At 47.8% G+C, this 19,769-nt stretch overlaps 1 protein-coding gene across 1 annotated transcript in view; it reads left to right on the top strand.

Moving 5' to 3' along the window:
• VPS13C (vacuolar protein sorting 13 homolog C) overlaps positions 1-19,769 on the top strand; it is a 2,437,235-nt gene that overhangs the window by 2,022,119 nt on the left and 395,347 nt on the right. The window contains exons 75-76 of the mRNA XM_086955811.1: positions 1,591-1,672; positions 18,742-18,855. Of these exons, the coding sequence (XP_086811937.1) occupies positions 1,591-1,672; positions 18,742-18,855 (196 nt within the window). The remainder of the gene's footprint in view (positions 1-1,590; positions 1,673-18,741; positions 18,856-19,769) is intronic.

The following is a 19,769-nucleotide window of genomic DNA, read 5'->3' as shown; positions in this document are numbered from 1 at the left end:
CCCACATATTTCTGAAATGTACACAAGATACTGAGTTTAGGAACAGTGGTTATTTGTACACCTCTGTCAAAGGACAGTCACCAATTTTCCTTAAAATAGATATGTCTTTCAACTCCAGGTACCAGAATTTGAAGTGCCATGCCAGAATGTGAAAAGCACAATGCCAAGGGATATCTGATCAAAAGCACTCGAGCAGCATGTGTTCCACATTATAATAACAAATTCAAAGTGCTCTAAAATAGGATAGTTAAAACTGTGGGTGTTCAAGAATCCTTGTAGACAAAATGTAGTAAAAACACAAGACAATGATCATTTAAGAAAGCTGGGGAATTTATTGTAAGTACCCACACACTGAAAGTCAAGCTGGTAAACGGTTTCAATAACCTTGAAACATAAAATAAATTTCAATCCTAACATCTACATGGCTAATCCTAAACAACAGAACTTTAAGGGAAAATTCTAAGACTGTACATTACTACTAGTGGTTCACAAGACCAATGGCAACTATCAAACTAACTTAAAAATGATCTTTTATTTTTAAATGCAGCCATGTTTCATTAAAAAAAAGCTATATTAAAAAAAAAAAGTTTATATTATTTAAAGATGATCACAGACATGGTGTTCTCCAGAACCTAGCAGGGCCACATCTCTGTGATGGTGTCCAATCGGAGTGAGTCACGAATTGGCGACTTACCTCATTAATATTCAGACACATTCCAAATGAGAATTTTGCAAGCCAGTCTTATCAGTACATATGTCAGTTCACAAAATAAGAATGAATCTGCTAAAATTCAGAGCACAATTTGCAAGCACTTTTTGCAAATTGATTGAGTAATATAGAGTAATTACAGAGCACAACAAAACACAATACAATAACACAGCACATGCAAAATAAGCAACAATAAAATGCAACACAACAACCGGAATACAACTCAAAATTAAAATGCAATAATGGAGCACAAAACATAATAGCCAAAACCTCCACAACAAAATGCAACACAACAAATATCTCCAAATATTCAAGAGCCACATTACGAGCTCCACAAAACTGCTTTCATAAATAGCGCTAAAAGCTGTTTGCCCCAAGCACACTCCCTTAACTTATCACCAAGGATATTTATTGTGAGTCAAAAGTGTTTTCTGATCCACCCCCATGTGTACGTTGTTCACTCGCATATAATTTATTTTTAGTGAATTAGTCTTCCATAAACTGTCCTCTAGCACTCTATAAAATCTATGTAGATCATGTAGCATTTTCTACCGACCGCGGTAATTTTCTACTTTCAGCTTAACTTTCCTAGGACAGTGCACTGCACAGTATGTTATTTCGAAAACAGTGAAAGTGGCACGTCATCTGCTATTTGAGCTTGACTTCATTTTTGATTTTGCGTTTTGGTGATGTTTGCAGCAGTGTAGAAGAACAACAAAATCACTGTATCTTGTCTTATGAATTGGCTGTTTGTTTTCACCTAAGTTTGAAGCTAAAGATCATCTTAATGCCTGCAGTTTCTCGTTTTCATCCTGAATAGGTTTAAAATTAACTCATATTTGAGACACATACATATTAAGCATTGTTTTTCCATTTTCTAGACTTGCTTGCTTTGAGGTTAAATACCAGTTCTACAAGAGAGACCAGTTGATGTGGATTGTAGTTCGACATTACAGCGAACAAGTAAGTGTAAAATGCTAACGGTATTAAGAGCACTGATTTGCAGTACTATGTCTATGTCTCTCTCTCTCTCACTATATCCATATCCATACTAATATAATAAAGAGAGACCCCAAACCTTTGAGGCGGGTAATCTGAGGAACCACAGCACCAATCACAACACCCAATACAGCGTTGGAAAGGGCAGTAGCAGCAGAAGGACATATGCTATGCAGATGCCCACCATATACATTTAAAAGGTAAAAGAACTGTGCCAGCAAAGTAGTCCCTTGTGGGCGTGTCTGTGTTGTGCTGTGGGCGTGACAAACGCTGGGGGCGTGTGGTACGTTCCGCCCTTCATGCCATGTCTCAGATCGTGTGCTAATCCCACCCTGCTCCCTTTAAGTACCCCTGCACCCCATAATCATAACCCACCCTTACTCCTTAAAATACGCCAACACCCTTAAACACTAACCCATCTTATCCCTATGAATATACCCTGTACCCCAAAACCCAAACCTATCCCTAAACCCTAAAATACCCCTGTACCCCAAAACCCAAACCTAGCCCTGAACCCTATAAATACCCCTGTACCTCAAACCCCAAACCTACCCCTGAACCCTACAAATACCCCTATACACCCAAACCTACCCCTGAACCCTAAAAATGCCCCTGTACCCCAAAACCCAAACCTAGCCCTGAACCCTAAAATACCACTGTACCCCAAAACCCAAACCTACCCCTGAACCCTAAAATACCCCTGTACCCCAAAACCCAAACCTAGCCCTGAACCCTAAGAATACCCCTATACCCCAAAACCCAAACCTAGTTTGAACCCTAAAAATACCCCTGTACCCCAAAACCCATACCCATACCTATCCCTAAACCCTTAAACTACCCCTGTACCCCATAACCCAAAACTATATCTGAACCCTTAAAATACCCAAACACCCCAAAACATATACCTCAGTACCCCAAAATATATACCCCTATACCCATACTTACCTTATCCAAACATTACAAAAAAAACATGCTTTTACCGTTCATGCATTTACAACGAATTTCGTTGTAAATGTATGCGTGGTAAAAGCATATAAAATGTAATGCAATGCGTTATAATGGCATTGCGGAGTCATGGTAACGAAAGTATGCGGAGTGATGGTATGCAGAAAGAAAGTTGCGGAATAATGGGTGTTTATCCTCCCCCTGTAAGTACATTGGTGGCACGGCGTCCCACATCTCCAGAAACATACTCATATTTTTTCACCACCCATTTGAAAAATGCACAGGTCTCTCTCATTGATGGCCAGCACCGACATACACTTTTAGACGCACCTCCCGCCACAAGTTCTAGAATTGCGAACTTTAGAGCTGGGTAGCTACGTTCGAATCTTCTCATCAGCTCAACATCCTGTGATTCCAGGCAAATCGCTTTGTCTCCCCGTGCCTACCACGTGAATGTGTTCTTCTGTAATGTAAATTGTGCTCATGCCATGTTGTCGAGTTTTTGCTATATAATATTGCAAGGAAAAATAAAGTAGGGAAACTCGAGTTCACACACTACTGAACGTGCACTCTTAAGTGCATCAGCAGTGCACTGTGAATTGGAGCGTTGCACAGGCCTGTCACAGATAAGAAATGCTATGAAAGCGAAATCCTACAAAACGATATACTACTGGCCTGCAGCAATTCATACCCGGGCAACGTCGGGACGGGCTGCTAGTATATATATATATATATATATATATATATATATATATATATATATATATATATATATATATATATATATATCCAAAGTCAATTCCACACGATAAAGAAAGGGATGTATGTCGTTACAACGCATACTTTTACTCCGCATACCATTACAACGCGGTATTTACAACGCATACCGCTACAACGCATAGCGCTTTGGGGTGCTGGATAGTGGTAAGTATAATTTACTATTCTAACTCCAGTCCCCGTGGACCCTAGGGAAGGTGTTGGATAGTAAATTAAACTTACCTCTTATCCTAGAGCGCCCCCCAGCGCAATGCGTTGTAACGGTATGCGTTGTAATGCCTGCGTTGTAGTGGTAGTGCGGAGTAAAAATTGCGTTGTAACAGGTGCATACCTAAATAAAGGAATGTCCAGGCCAGCTTTGCAGTTTTCAAAGAGCTTTAATTGTTAGCTCCTACCCAACGCGTTTCGAGGTAAAACCTCTTGATTTCGAGCGTGAGTCTAAGTGATTTCATTGCTCAAGTATGGTCACATGACCTTCCAAAAAACATAGTGAACAGACTCGTGAGAAAGTCACAAAACAATAGTTAGTTATTCATTGCAATGCACAAATTAAACGGAATAGAAACAAAGTAGCACACATTGTAAATGCTAATAAGTAAAGAAAATTCGTGAATGGACAGACAAAACATTTCGAGGACATCACATTAATTAATCATGTTCAGTCTCTCATGTTAAGGATTTAAGGAATTGTGGCGCGCATTGCAAACGGAATCAAACTAGTCCGCTTTGTCGTTTGCATGTTGCAGTGTCTCTCCCTTTGCCAATGGTCGGACAATACGTGAAAGTTGACACGTATGGACGGTAACACGAGCAATGGCGGTGCAGTAGGTCCATGATATTGTTCTGTTCCTCATGACATGTACGGTATGCCCACTGGGGCGGAATAACGGACACAAACAGGCACTCGCAGTGCCATGCCCACTTGGGCTGCAACAGCTTCTGTGTGTTAGAAATGGAAATATGACAGACAGATTTCTGTGCCCACGTTATTGGTATTAACATGCGTCTGAGGTTACATGAATGTTGCATGACTATTTTAATGCAATATTGTCCGACCGTGTGGAATTGACTTTGGATACCTGGGGAGTGGCTACCCCGTCCAGGCCCTCCGCTGCAAGGGGCAGGGGTCCAGAGCACGAAACTTTCTTTGGATATATATATATATATACATCACACAAAGAACGCCCATTAGAGGAGCCTCAGCGGAAAGTTGACAGCCTTTATTTGTAGGATTGCAGCAGTACGGCACAAACAGAATGTCTCTCCAATTAATGTCAACGCCCAACGCGTTTCGAACAGCGAGTGTTCTTGTTCACGGGCACAGGAAGCAGTGATGGAAGCATTACTGGGGAACACACCTTGATAAGTACAATTGGCTCCTCCTCCGACATGAAGTGCTGCTAAGCATGCTGGAGGCGTGGTGGGTGTTTTAAACTACGATGTAATCAGTGCTTTTTTCATTCCTGCATGCGCCACTGACAAAGGGAGTTTTATTCCTGAAACGCGTTTGGCCCACATGTTTTAAAGCTGATACCTGATGTTCGTGACTGCTATTAAGGTGTGAAAAATTAAAAGGAATCTTACTACAGCTTCTGGGGCATCTCTCAAATTTTGTGCTACCTGAAAGTGGTATTATATATATATATATATATATATATAATATATCTCAATCAACGTCTACATGTAGAGATATAATGGCACTCATTAGTGACTTTCTGTATCTTTTATTAATTCGCATAGGAATATTGTCAACGCCTTTTGACTGTCCTGGCAACCTTGTTTGCACGCACACACTCACACACACAGATGCAAAGAGTGTTTTATGCGGGTCTATGCCTCACAATAGGAGTAGGTGACGATGCGCTTGCCCTCTCTCAACTGTGGTAATAAATAGTTATTATACTCTAGGCAGCTGTATATAGGGTTTGGGCATGGCACTTTTTCATGTGTATTTCTTTGAACAAAAGGGATTTTAACAAATTCAGGATGCTAGAGGTACATTTTTTGCCGTAAGAGAAAATCAGATTGAAGACCACTAGAACACCAGAGATGATTAGGCTTTATCCCCAATCTGCCCTACCCAGGAGGACCAAAAGCTTACTTGAACACTAGGCATGATTTCTTTGTTGTTTATTATTGTTGTCATAAATTGGGTGGGACTGCCTGCCTTCCTGGTATTAGGCTGCACGATGCCACCTTTGGGGAAAATACAGCCTTTTTCTGTCCTTTATGGAGCAGATTTGAGAGACTTAGCCCCATTCATCAGACCCACCCAGAGGGGCAGTAAGCCCACTAGAACACCAGGGCTGATTTCTTTTACTACTAGAGGCGTGGGGTTGGGAGCTGACAATCCTGGTATTGTGTTGCACCCCCCACCTTGAATGATTATTCTGTTTTTCTGACACCCAGGGGGTATTGTGGGAGGGAATTGCCCCTAATTTACCTACCTCATGAAGCAAATAGCCCACTAGGCAGAAGGAAAAATTAAAAAATAATAATTAACAAACATTTACAATGCAATGGTGTCGGCATCATTAAAGGTAGAGGTTTTGGCATTGTTTATGACATTTATTTATTTATTTATTTTTTAAATCATCAATAAATGGCATTGTCATTTACAATGCCAATAGCTACACCCTACACAGAGCCACCCTCACACAGACAGAGCTACCCACACATAGAGCCACCTACAAAAAAATGAATGGCATTGTCATTTACATTGCCAATAGCACAATCAGGGGGGCAGAGGCAAGAAAAATCTAGTGCAATCAGGGGGCAGAAGGCAAGAAAAACGAGTGCAATCAGGGGGCAGAAGGCAAGAAAACTAGCACAATCAGGGGGGCAGAGGCAAGAAAAACGGCACAAACAGGGTGGCAGAGGCAAGAAAAACGGCACAAACGGGGGCAGAGGTAAGAAAAACGGCACAAACAGGGTGGCAGAGGCCAGAAAAACGGCACAAACAGGGTGGCAGAGGCAAGAAAAATGTCACAGGGGAGCAGAGGCAAGAAAAACGAGTGCAATCAGGGGGCAGAAGGCAAGTGTTCAAAGTCTCACTAATTGGGTGTGCAGGGGAGTGTTTACTTAATCACTGCCAGTTGCACGCAAGCATCACACCACACGTCCACCACGAAGCAAGCACAACCCAAGATAGCAGACACAAGTCTTAAATGAAGCCTGTGGAGAGTTTCTGCCTGTACATATTTCAAGTACAATGCAGATCGAGCCTCGAATGCGCTTCTTTCTCATGCACTTGGTTTCACATAGCGCCGCGAACACACCTTTAATGCACAGATGCTATCAACTAAGTTTACAGTTCGAAACGATCTGTCAGGGTGGCAGAGGCAAGAAAAATGGCACTGGGGAGCATAGGCAAGAAAAACGGCACAAACAGGGTGGCAGAGGCAAGAAAAACGGCACAAACAGGGTGGCAGAAGCAAGAAAAACGAGTGCAATCAGGGGGCAGAAGGCAAGAAAAACGAGTGCAATCAGGGGGCATAAGGCAGCAGAAGGCAAGAAAAACGAGTGCAATCAGGGGGCAGAAGGCAAGAAAAACAAGTGCAATCAGGGGGCAGAAGGCAAGACCAGCACTGTCAAATTCAATAGGCCTGTCTTGGATTTTGAGTTCTGACTAAACCATTAAATAGAGCCGGCTGCAGTGAAAAAAATGCAATGCGAAAGCTTTCTGTATACGGTGCATTTGAGAGAAAGAATTTAATGTGTGATGAGTCAGTGTACTTTCTGGATGTAAAATAGTCTCATGTACTGCAATGCAAGTACTCCGCATAAGACAAGAGAGAAGTATTCCTCTGGAAGGAGTCAAAACCCACTTTATACCCACAGGTTAGCAAAGTTATTCACTTTTACTGCATAAATTACAAGTACAACATGCACTGAAGTGTCATAAATGTACAGTCAACAATGGCAACCACATAAAGGTATAAATAAACACACAAGTTCTTTGAAAGGCACAAAGGTGATTCTTTATGGGATGTATACAGTAGGTCTAAAATCTACAAAACACCAGCAAAATAATGACTATCAAACTTCTATGTATGTGCTGGTGTAGGTACATCAGAGAGCTGTACATCTTCAGGGATGCTGTTTTGTTGAGCGAGAAGACTAAATGGCAGAGGATGTGAAAGTGCTAGTGTCTTGGAGTTCTGTTTCATACGTCACAACCAATGAAATCCTGGACCAAGTGTTCAGGATTGCCAGGATCTGGCAATGCATTCTTGGAGTCTTAATACCACTGCATGGGAGGATGTGGAGCTGCTGGACCATGCACCCCATCAAACCTTGAGAAAGACCTCTCAAGTCTTACAGAGTCTAAAGAACTATGGAAGAACTTGCCCCAAGCCACTCACCCCATCACACAAATGGTGGAGAACGCTACAAACATTTTGATGTGCAGTGTTTTGGTTGGCAGTTAAAATACTTTGAAACCAATACACAACTGTTGTTCACAAATTAAACAACCATGAGCTTACGGATTTATCAAATGTCAAATACCTGCACAATCTAATTTGAACCCCCCCCCCCCAAGATATAAATATATTTGAAAAAATGCATCCCCACTAAGAGTAAAGGGTATTTCACTGTAATCGAAGTTTAGCTCAAACTCCCCACCCACTACAAAAATGGCTAAAAAGAAGCCATACATAATTATCTGAAATTTCCTTGGCAATTCTAGCACATGCTTCTTGTAGGTAGATGCAGATGCACAGGCACCCAAAACCAGAGACACAAGCTGATGGCAAGAACACTGCGCTCTAGCCTGGGCAAGGACACGGCACTCTAGACAGGTCACTGACGACACTCAAAAGAACAGAACATGCACCCACAACTCTTATCTTAGGGGGCAGCACAAATCTGCCCTAGTACAACCATGGTGCAAAGCATGCAGAAGAGCAGATAGAGCAGAGGAAGAACAGTCACTGCATTTATAGGCTAAAAAGGTGCAATGCATTTTTGAAATACACCCAACAGTAAGGATCTTACAATGAAAAAATGCACACCACACCTTTCGATGTATAGCCATCTTGGGCTCTCCACAGCCAGATTCACCTCTTGACCATGTGAAAGTTCCAACCAACGCTGAAGATGCAGACTTCATGTGACCAACGTGCCTCGTTATCTTTTTTGTAATCTTTTGGCAACTTTACCGTTCACAGCTACACTTGTCAAGGAGCTGAAAAAGTTGGGTGTTACTTCAGGGTTGAGTCGCCTCATCAAAAACTACCTCCATACTACTCGGCTTGGACTAGACTGGCAGATTTTACCGTATCGCCACAACGGAAACTTCCAGTCTAGCCTCAATTTTATGATCACAAACTTTTAAGCGCCGCAATCAAAGGACATCAGCGATTTCCTGATTGCCAATATGTATTAATTATGGGCATTTACTGACAGAAGTAAAAAATAAAAAAGTATAGTCATATTCTTACAGAACCATCTCAATACAGCAAGTATTAATCCGACTGGAAATTCCGGCAGGGCAGGGGTGGTGTAAAGCACACACTGAAGGGGCTACACCGAAACTCAAACGTCTGTTTGCGATGTTGATGGATACATTTGAGATTGAATTCTTTTTTTGAGAGCAGAGCATATTGGCAATCTGCTATAATGCAAATTATATGCAGGTAAGAAAGAGGTAAGCAACAATCTTTTTAGCACGAGCTGTAGGGTCGCCCTAAGCCACAAAAATTAATAAATAAAAGGAGGGGGGATTGCTGTGTTGGATTTAAACGTGCGATTCTTACAGCGGCTGTATAACCCTGCATAGGTGACCTAACCCACAGGTGACCTAACCATCTGTTTTGCAAACTGAGGAAATTCTGTGATGTTATGCGACGCTGGTCAGCATTACCAAAATTGCAAGAGTATAAAGAACACCTATAGAACCGGCCCTTTGCAGTCTTGCACTGAAAGGGGGTGGGGCGAGAAAGGGGGGCGTTTACAGGTGGAAAACATGACGCCAGCCAAACAACATTAAACTCAAACCGTGTAATTGCAAAAACACACCACTGCAAGGTGTACAAAGTCTCCCGAAAGCCAGGCCGGAAACATGTCCTCACGCCAGCCGCGTCATCTGCTCCGTGCCCCCTGGCAGCGCGTGCTGATCTGGCATAAAGGTGCGCCTGTGAGCTCGCGGCAATAGAGCCGCCTCTGTCAGCTGCAACGCAACGAGGCATCGTCGTCAGAAACACCATTCAAGAAGGGTTACATTATCACACACTGCTCCCGAAAAATAATACTGGCAAAACCCGACACTGAAACGGCTCTGGGGAGGGTGAAACTGCGACACTGGCTGCAGGAAAGTCCGCTTTTGAGTATCTTCAGCAGCAGCCTGTGCTTGCACACTGAGCCGAACTAGAACAAAAGCTGACCACTGCATTCACAAGAATCCGGTAACAAGTGACAAAACGCTTAGAAGAGGAGAGGTTAAATCACTAAAAGGCCACCGTAGGCACCGAACAACAGGAAGAATTACTAACAAGCTGAGGATCAACGGGTGCGAAACAGCGTGGTGGGCGTGCACGAGACACAGCGTGGGCGTGCACATCAGCTGAAGATCGCCGGAGAAGACACAGAGTCTGCCTGCTGCCGTGACTGACCCACTGCGGAGGGAAAGAGCCCGGTGAGTGGGGGTAGAGGGGGGCGGGGGGCGGCAGAGAGGGAGTGGGCAGAGAGCGAGGGGTGTGTGTGTGTGTGTGTGTGTGTGCACACGTGTGTGTGTGTGCTCGCTCGCGCGTGTGTCTGTCTGTGTCTGTGTGTTCACGGCACGTGCCTGCCTGCCTGCCTGCCTGCCTGCTTGTCTGTGTGTGTGCGCGTCCACAGACCCTGGTCGGCTCGTGCACCGCTCTGTGTCCCTTGAGAGCGAACTCGGCAGCAATAGGTCTTGATGCCGAGACCTGAAAAAGGAGCAATGGTTTGATGGCTGGCTCGTCCTGACAGTGGGGTGGCAACCCAAGTCTTTCTAACCAGGACTCAAATGCTTCAGGTATCCCTTAGGGAAAGTGAGAGGAAATTTGGATTTATTTGTATGTAGCGTTAACCTATGTGGCTACACTTTATGGGGGACAAAAGCTTATTCTGAGTTGCTTGGCGAGCAGAAAGACCACCTGGTGCCATAGATAGGACCCAGTACTAACACAGGCTGGCACACCACTTAATTCCTTTCGCTTGAAAACCAATTCCTGGTGTCTAGTCAGATTTCAGCCCCGAGGTAGGAATATTGGATGTAAACCCTCCTACATTCCCCTATAAGGAGGCATAAAGTATGATTTTGCCAAGGGGTGGAGGTTCAGGCCTGTGCCGGGACTGGCAAGCCATACACACATTCCATTCCTCTTTTTTTTCCACAGTAGTCATGTGGGCTTTCTACAAATCCATCGCCCCTGAAGTGGGAAGACTGGAGGGAAACACTCCTGTCTCCACTGCAGGGGGACATAAACCCAATAGTAAAAAGATTAAGTGGGTTTTAGGACCAATTGAACCCCTTTCCCCCAAAGTCGCTGGGCTCCTAACAGTCTTTCTGCCTGTCTCAAGGGCAGATTTCGGTATTTACCAACAATCAGGCCCACCTTAGTAAGATAATAAACTGACCAAGCCACCAGGAAAAAAGTAAGAAAAGGAATTAGCTTAATGGCTTTGAGGTCGCACTTCCAAGCATCACTCAGTCTATCTGCCCATTACAGAGTGAAAATGGAGGCTTCATCTGTTCTCAGGCGATCAATATGTCTAAACTAGGCCCAAATAGCTCCCAATTTCCTCTCACTTTCCATGGGAGAATGCTCCTGAAGTTAGGCATTGGCCTCCCAGCACCCAGACAACCTACAAACCCAGCCCATTTCGGAAATCTAACAACCCAGAGGAAGCTAAGGAGGCATAGATTACATGGCTCCGAGCATGTTTTCTTACCAAGAATGCCCTGCCACCATCAAAACGATGCCCTAAAACACCCAATTTCCCCCCTCCCCCCCACCCCCCCTTCCCCCACAGAGGATAACTACAATATTTGGGCCCAGGGGAAACCAGTACGTAGAGCCTAGTAAAGCCTGTGATTGCTGAGAATATCTGAAAGCTAAAAATCAGTGGGGAATCCAGGGTGGTGTGATTTGTGCGTGTTTTTTTGACAGAGGACAAACAATATATATTTGCTACCAGAAAAGTATGACAGAAAAAAATGTAATTTGCTTTTGCAAATTGACATTCAGTGCAAGAAAAATTGTAGAAGAAAACAATTTCAACTATTTATACTTTTTCTTGTTTCTTTTTTTTATTTTAACAATTTGTTTCTGGGAATTTCATGAGCAGTCTACTTCAAATGACCACTTGGTGGATTATAACTTTTTCTGCGTTTCAGAAATATGTAGCTTTCTAGGGTCACCCTTGATAAACTGTGGTGGAAAAAAAGGATTTATGTACAGTTTTGCTGATCTTAACAAAGCAAACTTTCAGTTGTTGACATAAAAAATAAAAATAAATTTTCCCAAAAATAAAAATAGTACTTAAATTTTGACTGATATCTTGTGTGGGAAAAGGTCTAAGCATGCACCAAATATCAGAAAAGTCTCAGTGCTTGGGGAAGGGGGGAAGCCTTTTCTCCTAAGGAGGTTACATCTGAAAGAAACAAGTTAGTGTTAGATTCCTTACCTTAGAAATATCCCCAGGCGTCAGTCTGGATCCGGAAACTTTTGCGTAGCAGTACCCCTGCGCGTCGGTAGGCGTCGTCTGCAGGCGTCCCCTGCGGCTCCGCGTCCGTCGTCGGCGTCGTGCGCCGTGATGACGTCGCTGGAGTATATAGACGCCGCCTCCGCGCGCTGACGTCAGTTCTTCTTTTTTCCGCGCCAGTAAGCGCAGATCCGAAGAGCAGTACTCTGGTCTTTTGACCAACTTGTTAACTTCTAAACTCTTTTTGGTGCCTGGTAGGATGCCCTGTTTCAAGAATTGTGACGGTTGTGACCGCATGATGTCGGTCACGGACCATCGCCGACTCTGTCTCCGGTGCCTGGGCCCCGACCACGACGTGGACGCCTGCGTCGACTGCCGGGCTCTCACTAACAAGGCTAGACGGGAGCGGTCCCGCAAGCTGCTTGAGCTCCGGGTGTCGGCCCCGCGTCGGGAGCGGTCCCGGTCCGGCCGGAGATCCAGGGAGCGTTCGAGGGAGCGGTCGCGGAGCTGCGCCGAGCGCTCCGGAAGTCATCACCATTCGTCGGGCTCGTCAGGTAAGAAACACAAGAAGTCGGGGCGTCGTCATCGTACCCCCGACTCCCCCCGACGCTCGCGCGACGCGGCCGGGGGTTCGGGTGACCCCAACCCCGCGGCTCCGCGAGAGTCGCCGGCGCGGCCTGCCCCATACCCTCCGGTCCCTGGGCACGGTGCGACACCTGAGGAGATTGAGGTGTTCCTCATGGCCATGAGGGCGCTCAGTTCTCCGACGGGGCCTACGGTGCCTTCGGGCCCAGTGCTACCGTCTGAGGGCCCTGGCGGGTCGGGTGTCCCTGGCTCGATGCCATCGGGTGCTCCGGCCCCGGTGCCGCCGACGGCTCCGACCCCGGCGCCGCTGGGGCCTTCGGGGTCGACGCCGGCTGGCCTGCCGGCCGGTTCGGCGCCGGTTCCATCGGGGTTACCCCTGATGCCGTCCCCGCGCGGCGCCGGTTCTCCTGTGCCGGCTTCGGCCGGCGCCGGGGCCGGCTCCGGGCGGCGCCGTCCCCATACCCTCCCTGAATCCGGACGCGGAGTCGGACCGACGTCGATCGACGCCGGGCTCGACGCCGATGGGGCCTGTGAACCCCGAGGAGCGGTCTACATCGTTGACTCCGAATATGGAGATGATGAAGAACACGGGGAAGGTTGGGAGGGGTCTGAGGACCCTCTGTCACGTGAATGCCAGTATGACCCGGACTGGACAGGTGATTTTGGGGAGGCCAGTGGTCTGGACGACTCTCCTAACCCTGGCTTTGTCTCTCCTCCTTCCGTGGCGTCGGAGGAGGGAGCTGCATATTCAGTGGTGCTGATGAGGGCTGCCAAGGCCTTACATCTTGAGCTCCCCGTCGCGGCCGTGAGGCCTAACATCCTCACTGAGGTCTTCAAACCGCAGTCATGCCCACAGGAGCCACTGCTGCCGTTTAACGAAGCCTTGTCAGACGTTCTGTTGGGCACGTGGTCCAGGCCCGCTTCAGGTTCGCCTGTTGATCGGAACGTGGCCAGACGCCACCGTCCTTGTCCGGACGACCCCAAGTGCCTGTCCACCCATCCCACCCCCGAGAGTCTGGTGATCCAGGCCTCGACCTCCCAGACCGCATTCCCGTCGGCCCCGCCCGACCGGGAATCTAAGAGGTATGACCAGTATGGCAAGAATGTCTTCTCGTCCCTGAGTTTGGGACTGCGGTCTTGCAACACCGCTTGCCTCTTGGGCCGCTACACCCACTCTGTGTGGGATACGGTCGCGGAACTGCTGCCAGAATGCCCCATGGAGGTGAGGGCAAAACTCGGCAAAGCTGTGGCTGAGGGCAGAGACGCAGCTAAATACTCTATACTGTGTGGTCTTGATACGACCGACTCGCTAGGCAGAGCGATGTCCACGACGGTGGCGATTCGTCGCCACGCCTGGCTGAGATCCGCCAACTTCTCGGCAGATGTCCAGAATACATTGATGGACATGCCGTTTGATGGCTGTCGCCTGTTTGGCGACAAGGCGGACCACGCGCTGGAACGCTTCAAGGACTCCAGGGTCACGGCCAAGTCCTTGGGTCTCTCGACCCAGCGTCAGCAAACGGGTTCGTTTCGCTCCTTTCGTGGCCAAGGAAGGGGCGTCCCCACACGTGCTGCCAGCCACGCGCCGCAACAATCCTTTCAACGCGGTGGCGGCCGTGGAAACCGCCGTGGCGGCGGTCGGGGTCAACGGCGGGGTCAGGCCACACCTCCCCCCGCAGCATCTGCCTCCAAGTCCTCCTAGTCCGTGCTTTCGGCCCCATGTGACGCCAGTGGGTGGCAGGGTTCGCCATCACCACGCTCACTGGCGCACGATTACATCGGACAGGTGGGTGCTGCAGCTCGTCCGAAGGGGCTACTCCCTCCCCTTCGAGACCACTCCTCCAGCCATGCCACCGCAGAACCACCGTGTGTCGGGGGACCACTTGACACTTCTGCAGGAGGAAGTTACGGCCCTCTTGGCCAAGGGGGCCATCGAGCGCGTTCCTGGGCCAGAAGTAGGGCGTGGTTGCTATTCCCACAACTTTCTGGTACCCAAGAAGGACAAGGGGGGCCTACGTCCTATCTTGGATCTACGGAACGTCAACGGCTTCCTCCGGAAGGAGAAGTTCAAGATGTTGACACTAGCTCAGGTCTTGGCTGCTCTAGACCCGCAAGACTGGATGGTAGCGTTGGACTTGCAGGATGCGTATTTTCACATCCCCGTCCTGCCGGCCCACCGGCGTTACCTGCGGTTCACGGTAGGCCAGGAGCATTTTCAGTTTATCATGCTCCCCTTCGGCCTTACCAGCACCCCACGGGTGTTCACAAAGGTGATGGCGGTGGTCGTAGCCCATCTGCGCAGGTTAGGCGTTTCGGTCTTCCCCTACCTAGACGACTGGTTGTTGAAGGCGGGCTCGCCCCAGTCGTCCACCACCTTCAGATGACGGCAGACCTCTTGCACGACCTGGGGTTCTCCATCAATGTGCCGAAATCACACCTGTGTCCCTCTCAAAAGCTCCTTTTCATCGGAGCGGTTCTGGACTCGGCGCAGTTTCGGGTTTATCCTCCGGAACGGCGGGTCCGGGATATACAGGCTTTGATTCCCATCTTTCAGCCGCTATCCCGGGTTTCGGTCAGGTTGACGCTGCGGCTGCTGGGGCTGATGGCTTCCTGCATCCTTCTGGTGCATCACGCCAGGTGGCGGATGCGGGCTCTGCAGTGGGACCTGAAGTTTCAGTGGGCCCAGCATCAGGGCAACTTGTCCGACCACGTCTTGATCTCGGAGGGCACTGCGAGACAACTGCAGTGGTGGCTTACGGACCGCGATTGGGTCAGAGGCAGATCCCTCTCCCTTCCCCAACCGGAGCACGTTGTTGTGACGGACGCGAAACTCCAGGGCTGGGGTGGCCACTTGGGAGAGGCAGAGATCAGCGGCATCTGGTCTCCGGCGGAGTCCCGGCTCCATATCAACCTGTTGGAGCTACGGGCGATTCGTCTAGCACTGAAGGCATTCCTCCCCTTTGTCAACGGGAGTGTGGTGCAGGTGTTCACAGACAACACCACCGCCATGTGGTACTGCAACAAACAAGGCGGGGTGGGGTCGTGGACCCTTTGCCAGGAGGCTCTGCGCCTCTGGCAATGGCTGGAACGTCAGGGCGTGACTCTGACGGTTCAACACCTGGCAGGTTCTCTGAACGCCAGGGCGGACGAACTCAGCCGTCGGTGCTCGATGGATCACGAATGGCGTCTGAACTCGGACGTGGCGCAAGGCATCTTTCTGCAATGGGGAGAGCCTTGGTTAGATCTATTCGCCACATAAGAGAACGTGCAATGTCATCAGTTCTGCGCGTTGGAGTTTCCAAGACGGCACTCGCATGGCGACGCCTTTCGGCGCGAGTGGAGTTGCGGTCTGTTATACGCCTTTCCGCCTATACCACTTCTGCCCAGAGTGCTGAAGAAGATCAGGCGCGACCGGGCCCAAGTTATCCTTGTGGCTCCGGACTGGGCTCAAAGGTACTGGTATCCCGAGCTACTCAGCATGTCAGTCGGTCCCCCGATCCGCCTGCCCCTTCAGGAGGACCTTCTGTCGCAGCAACAGGGGACGGTCCTCCACCCGAACCTGTCCAGTCTCCACCTCCATGCTTGGAGATTGAGCGGCGGCAGTTGAGGCCATTTGACTTGCCTCCTGAAGTCTGTGATGTGATTCTGGCAGCCAGGCGTCCCTCCACAAAGTCGGTATACGCCTGTCGGTGGAACAGATTTGTGGCATAGTGCACAGCAAAGGCTGTGGATCCTCTTTCTGCCCCTCTTTCCGAGGTTCTTCTGTTTCTTCTCTCTCTTGCCCAGCAGGGCTCTGCTCTGGGCACTATCAAGGGCTACCTTTCTGCCCTTTCAGCCTTTCTACGGCTTCCTGATCAGCCTTCTTTGTTCAAGTCCCCAATTGTAACGAGATTCTTGAAGGGCATCACACACATGTATCCACCTGTTCCGTTTGTGATGCCTCAGTGGGACTTGAACTTGGTTCTGACCTTTTTGATGTGTGCTCCCTTTGAGCCCCTTCATTCTTGTCCTCTCCGTCTCCTGACTTTAAAGACGGCTTTCCTGGTTGCCATCACCTCTGCCAGGAGAGTGAGTGAGCTCCAGGCTCTTTCTGTCCAACCTCCTTTCCTGTCCATTCATCCTGACAAGGTGGTTCTCAGGACTAGGCCTTCTTTCCTGCCCAAAGTAGTTTCTGCTTTTCACATCGGGCAGTCCATCACCCTCCCCTCCTTCTTCCCGCCTCCGCATCCCTCAAAGGATGAAGAGCGGCTCCATCGTCTGGACCCAAAACGTGCGCTTTCATTTTATATGGATCGCACACGCCAGTTCCGGGTGGATGACCAACTGTTTGTTGGCTACGTGGGTGCGAAGAAGGGACGGGCGGTGTGTAAACGAACCATCTCTCGGTGGGTCGTTCTGTGCATCAAAGCGTGCTACTCTTTGGCTCGGAAGGAGCCTCCTGTTGGGCTGAGGGCCCATTCCACTCGGGCCACGGCGGCTACTACTGCCCTGGGCCGGGGAGTCCCTTTGCAGGACATTTTCCAGGCGGCTACGTGGGCTCGCTGCACACCTTTGCGAGGCACTACTGCCTGGACAGTCAAGTCCGAAGGGATGGCTTCTTTGGCCGTTCTGTCCTCCAGGACTTTCTGGTGTAGGAATGTATTGGTTCGCAGACCCACCACCGGGGTTGGTATTGCTGGGGTATCTATTCTAAGGTAAGGAATCTAACACTAACGTGTTTCTTTCAGATGAACAAGTTACTTACCTTTGGTAACGATATATCTGTAAGAAACATTAGTTAGTGTTAGATTCCTTACCGAACCCACCCATCCTCCCCGTTCTGCGAACTGATACCTAGGGTTAAGGACATCCCTTTCAGGGCCCTAGTTTCAAATGGCACCAGTGTTGGTTCTCTCATGGCTCTGCGTTTTCTGGCGCGGAAAAGCTGTGTACAAAGAACTGACGTCAGCGCGCGGAGGCGGCGTCTATATACTCCAGGGACGTCATCACGGCGCACGACGCCGACGACGGACGCGGAGCTGAAGGGGACGCCTGCAGACGACGCCTACTGACGCGCAGGGGTACTGCTACGCAAAAGTTTCCGGATCCAGACTGACGCCTGGGGATATTTCTAAGGTAAGGAATCTAACACTAACTAATGTTTCTTACAGATATATCGTTACCGAAGGTAAGTAACTTGTTCTTCTTGCTTGTCGAAGGGGCTGCCAAAGGCACACTGCTGTCAGCCCCTCATTTTTCTGTATGCTCCCCACCCCCACCAGTTAATTTTTCTTTTTTTTAAATTATATCTGGGTGAGGCAAGTAACTGTACAATGATGCTGGGCTACTCACTTTAGGGCGACTGCTTCCTGGGCTGTCATCTTCTGATCACATCACCTTTTTCAATTATTATCTTTTTTTAGGGTCTAGCAGACAATGCAACTTGACCACTCGATTTCTCCGCTGGGCACACGATGCAAAGTATAATACGTTTTACTGGACTACTCATTTGCTTCGTCAATATTTGTTATTTATTTCTCAACACGATTCATTGAGCATAACTCGAGCCACTGGCTTGGCCAGGCAACTATCTGTATAACCAGGTTCAGGCAAGATAACAAAAAAGAGTACTCAGCAAACATGAACATATGAGGTTACAGCTTGAGAGGCAGTGAACAATCTACTTTCAGTCCTTACTGTAAGTTCTTTCAAGTTACCTATGTCAGTCCTCAATTCATGTCCAGGTACAAGCCATCTATAAGGCTGTCTAGTTGCATCTTTCAATATTGGCAACTATTCTATCGAATATAGCTTGTTAAGAAGCCTATGCATGTTTGAGAACCAGTAGCATATATTTTTACAATGTCTGTCTGCAGATTTAAAGAGTCTCGCTAGGTTCAAGGATTGGCCAAAGTTAGTAACATGGTAAGTAACTTGTCCAAGCGCCTACAGGTGCTGTTAGGTGAAGCATTTAATTGTGGTACCTATCCAAATTTCGATGTCTCTTATGGATATCCCAATTATGTTATGTGTTCTTAATGTAAATGTTTTCACTTTCTTCAATTTTCTTTCAGTTTCTGAAACAGATGTATGTCCTTTTGCTGGGTCTTGATGTCCTAGGAAATCCTTTTGGATTAATAAGAGGACTTTCAGAAGGCGTGGAAGCTTTCTTCTATGAACCTTTCCAGGTATGATATTTACATTATATTTCGAAGCATTCTCAGACCATCAAAGCGAATTTAGGTCCTGATTTGATACTTGCTTTGATAGATAGCTAATGGTTTTCATCTCCTACATGTGATGCAAGCTCTATTACAGCTCCATCACTGCATGCAAACAAACAAACAAAATATCCATGAACATAGTACAGATGATGAAGCTGCCCGACGTAAACTATTTAATAATGTGCTGAGCGAAATGAGAGAACCCTTTATCATGGCACCATATTACAGAAGCGGGGGCAATGATAAAGAAGTCTTCAACAGCACCTTGAATGTGCACCATGTATGAGGTGGCACAGAGTTAGTGCGCCCCGCTAAGTGAGAGTCCCGTACAAGACTAGCCCCTTCGAAGCTAATGACGAGCTGGGCTCGTCATGGCGCTTACCTGCCGTGCGCGGATGACAAGGCCAGCTCGTCATGATTTATGGGGTTTTTGTTTTTTTAGCGCAGGACGGGAAAACGCCTAGCAGCCATGTGGCTAGAAAGGGGTCCCAGAAATACCCTGCAGATGGATGTAATAACGCCAATCTGCCTCTAGTGAAAGAGGGAGCTCCAGGTTCATACTTCCAGAGTTCACGTCTCCATTGGGGGCATCTCATTTTAAAGTATAATCGAGGGCACTGTCCCGAAACATAGCGAATGTATAATAACAAATGTGCTGGCTGAGTGCACTTAGTGAAAGGTGTGCCACAGTGCAAACAGGAACAATGCATACGTTTGTAATTCAGGCCCTGAAAATCATTTTTGTTTTTCTTAAATATAGGCCATTTTCAGTTAGCTGATTTATACACAAATCATGTATAATCCTAAGTCATGGTGCCTGGGAACTAAAAATCTGTTGTTATTTTTTGTGTTATACGTAGACAGCATACAGTAATATT

Source organism: Lissotriton vulgaris, chromosome 2_1 (assembly GCF_964263255.1).
Source record: "Lissotriton vulgaris chromosome 2_1, aLisVul1.2, whole genome shotgun sequence".
NCBI lineage: Eukaryota > Metazoa > Chordata > Amphibia > Caudata > Salamandridae > Lissotriton > Lissotriton vulgaris.
The sequence above is the reverse complement of the archived record's forward strand: the minus strand, read 5'-3'. Positions and strand labels throughout refer to the sequence as shown.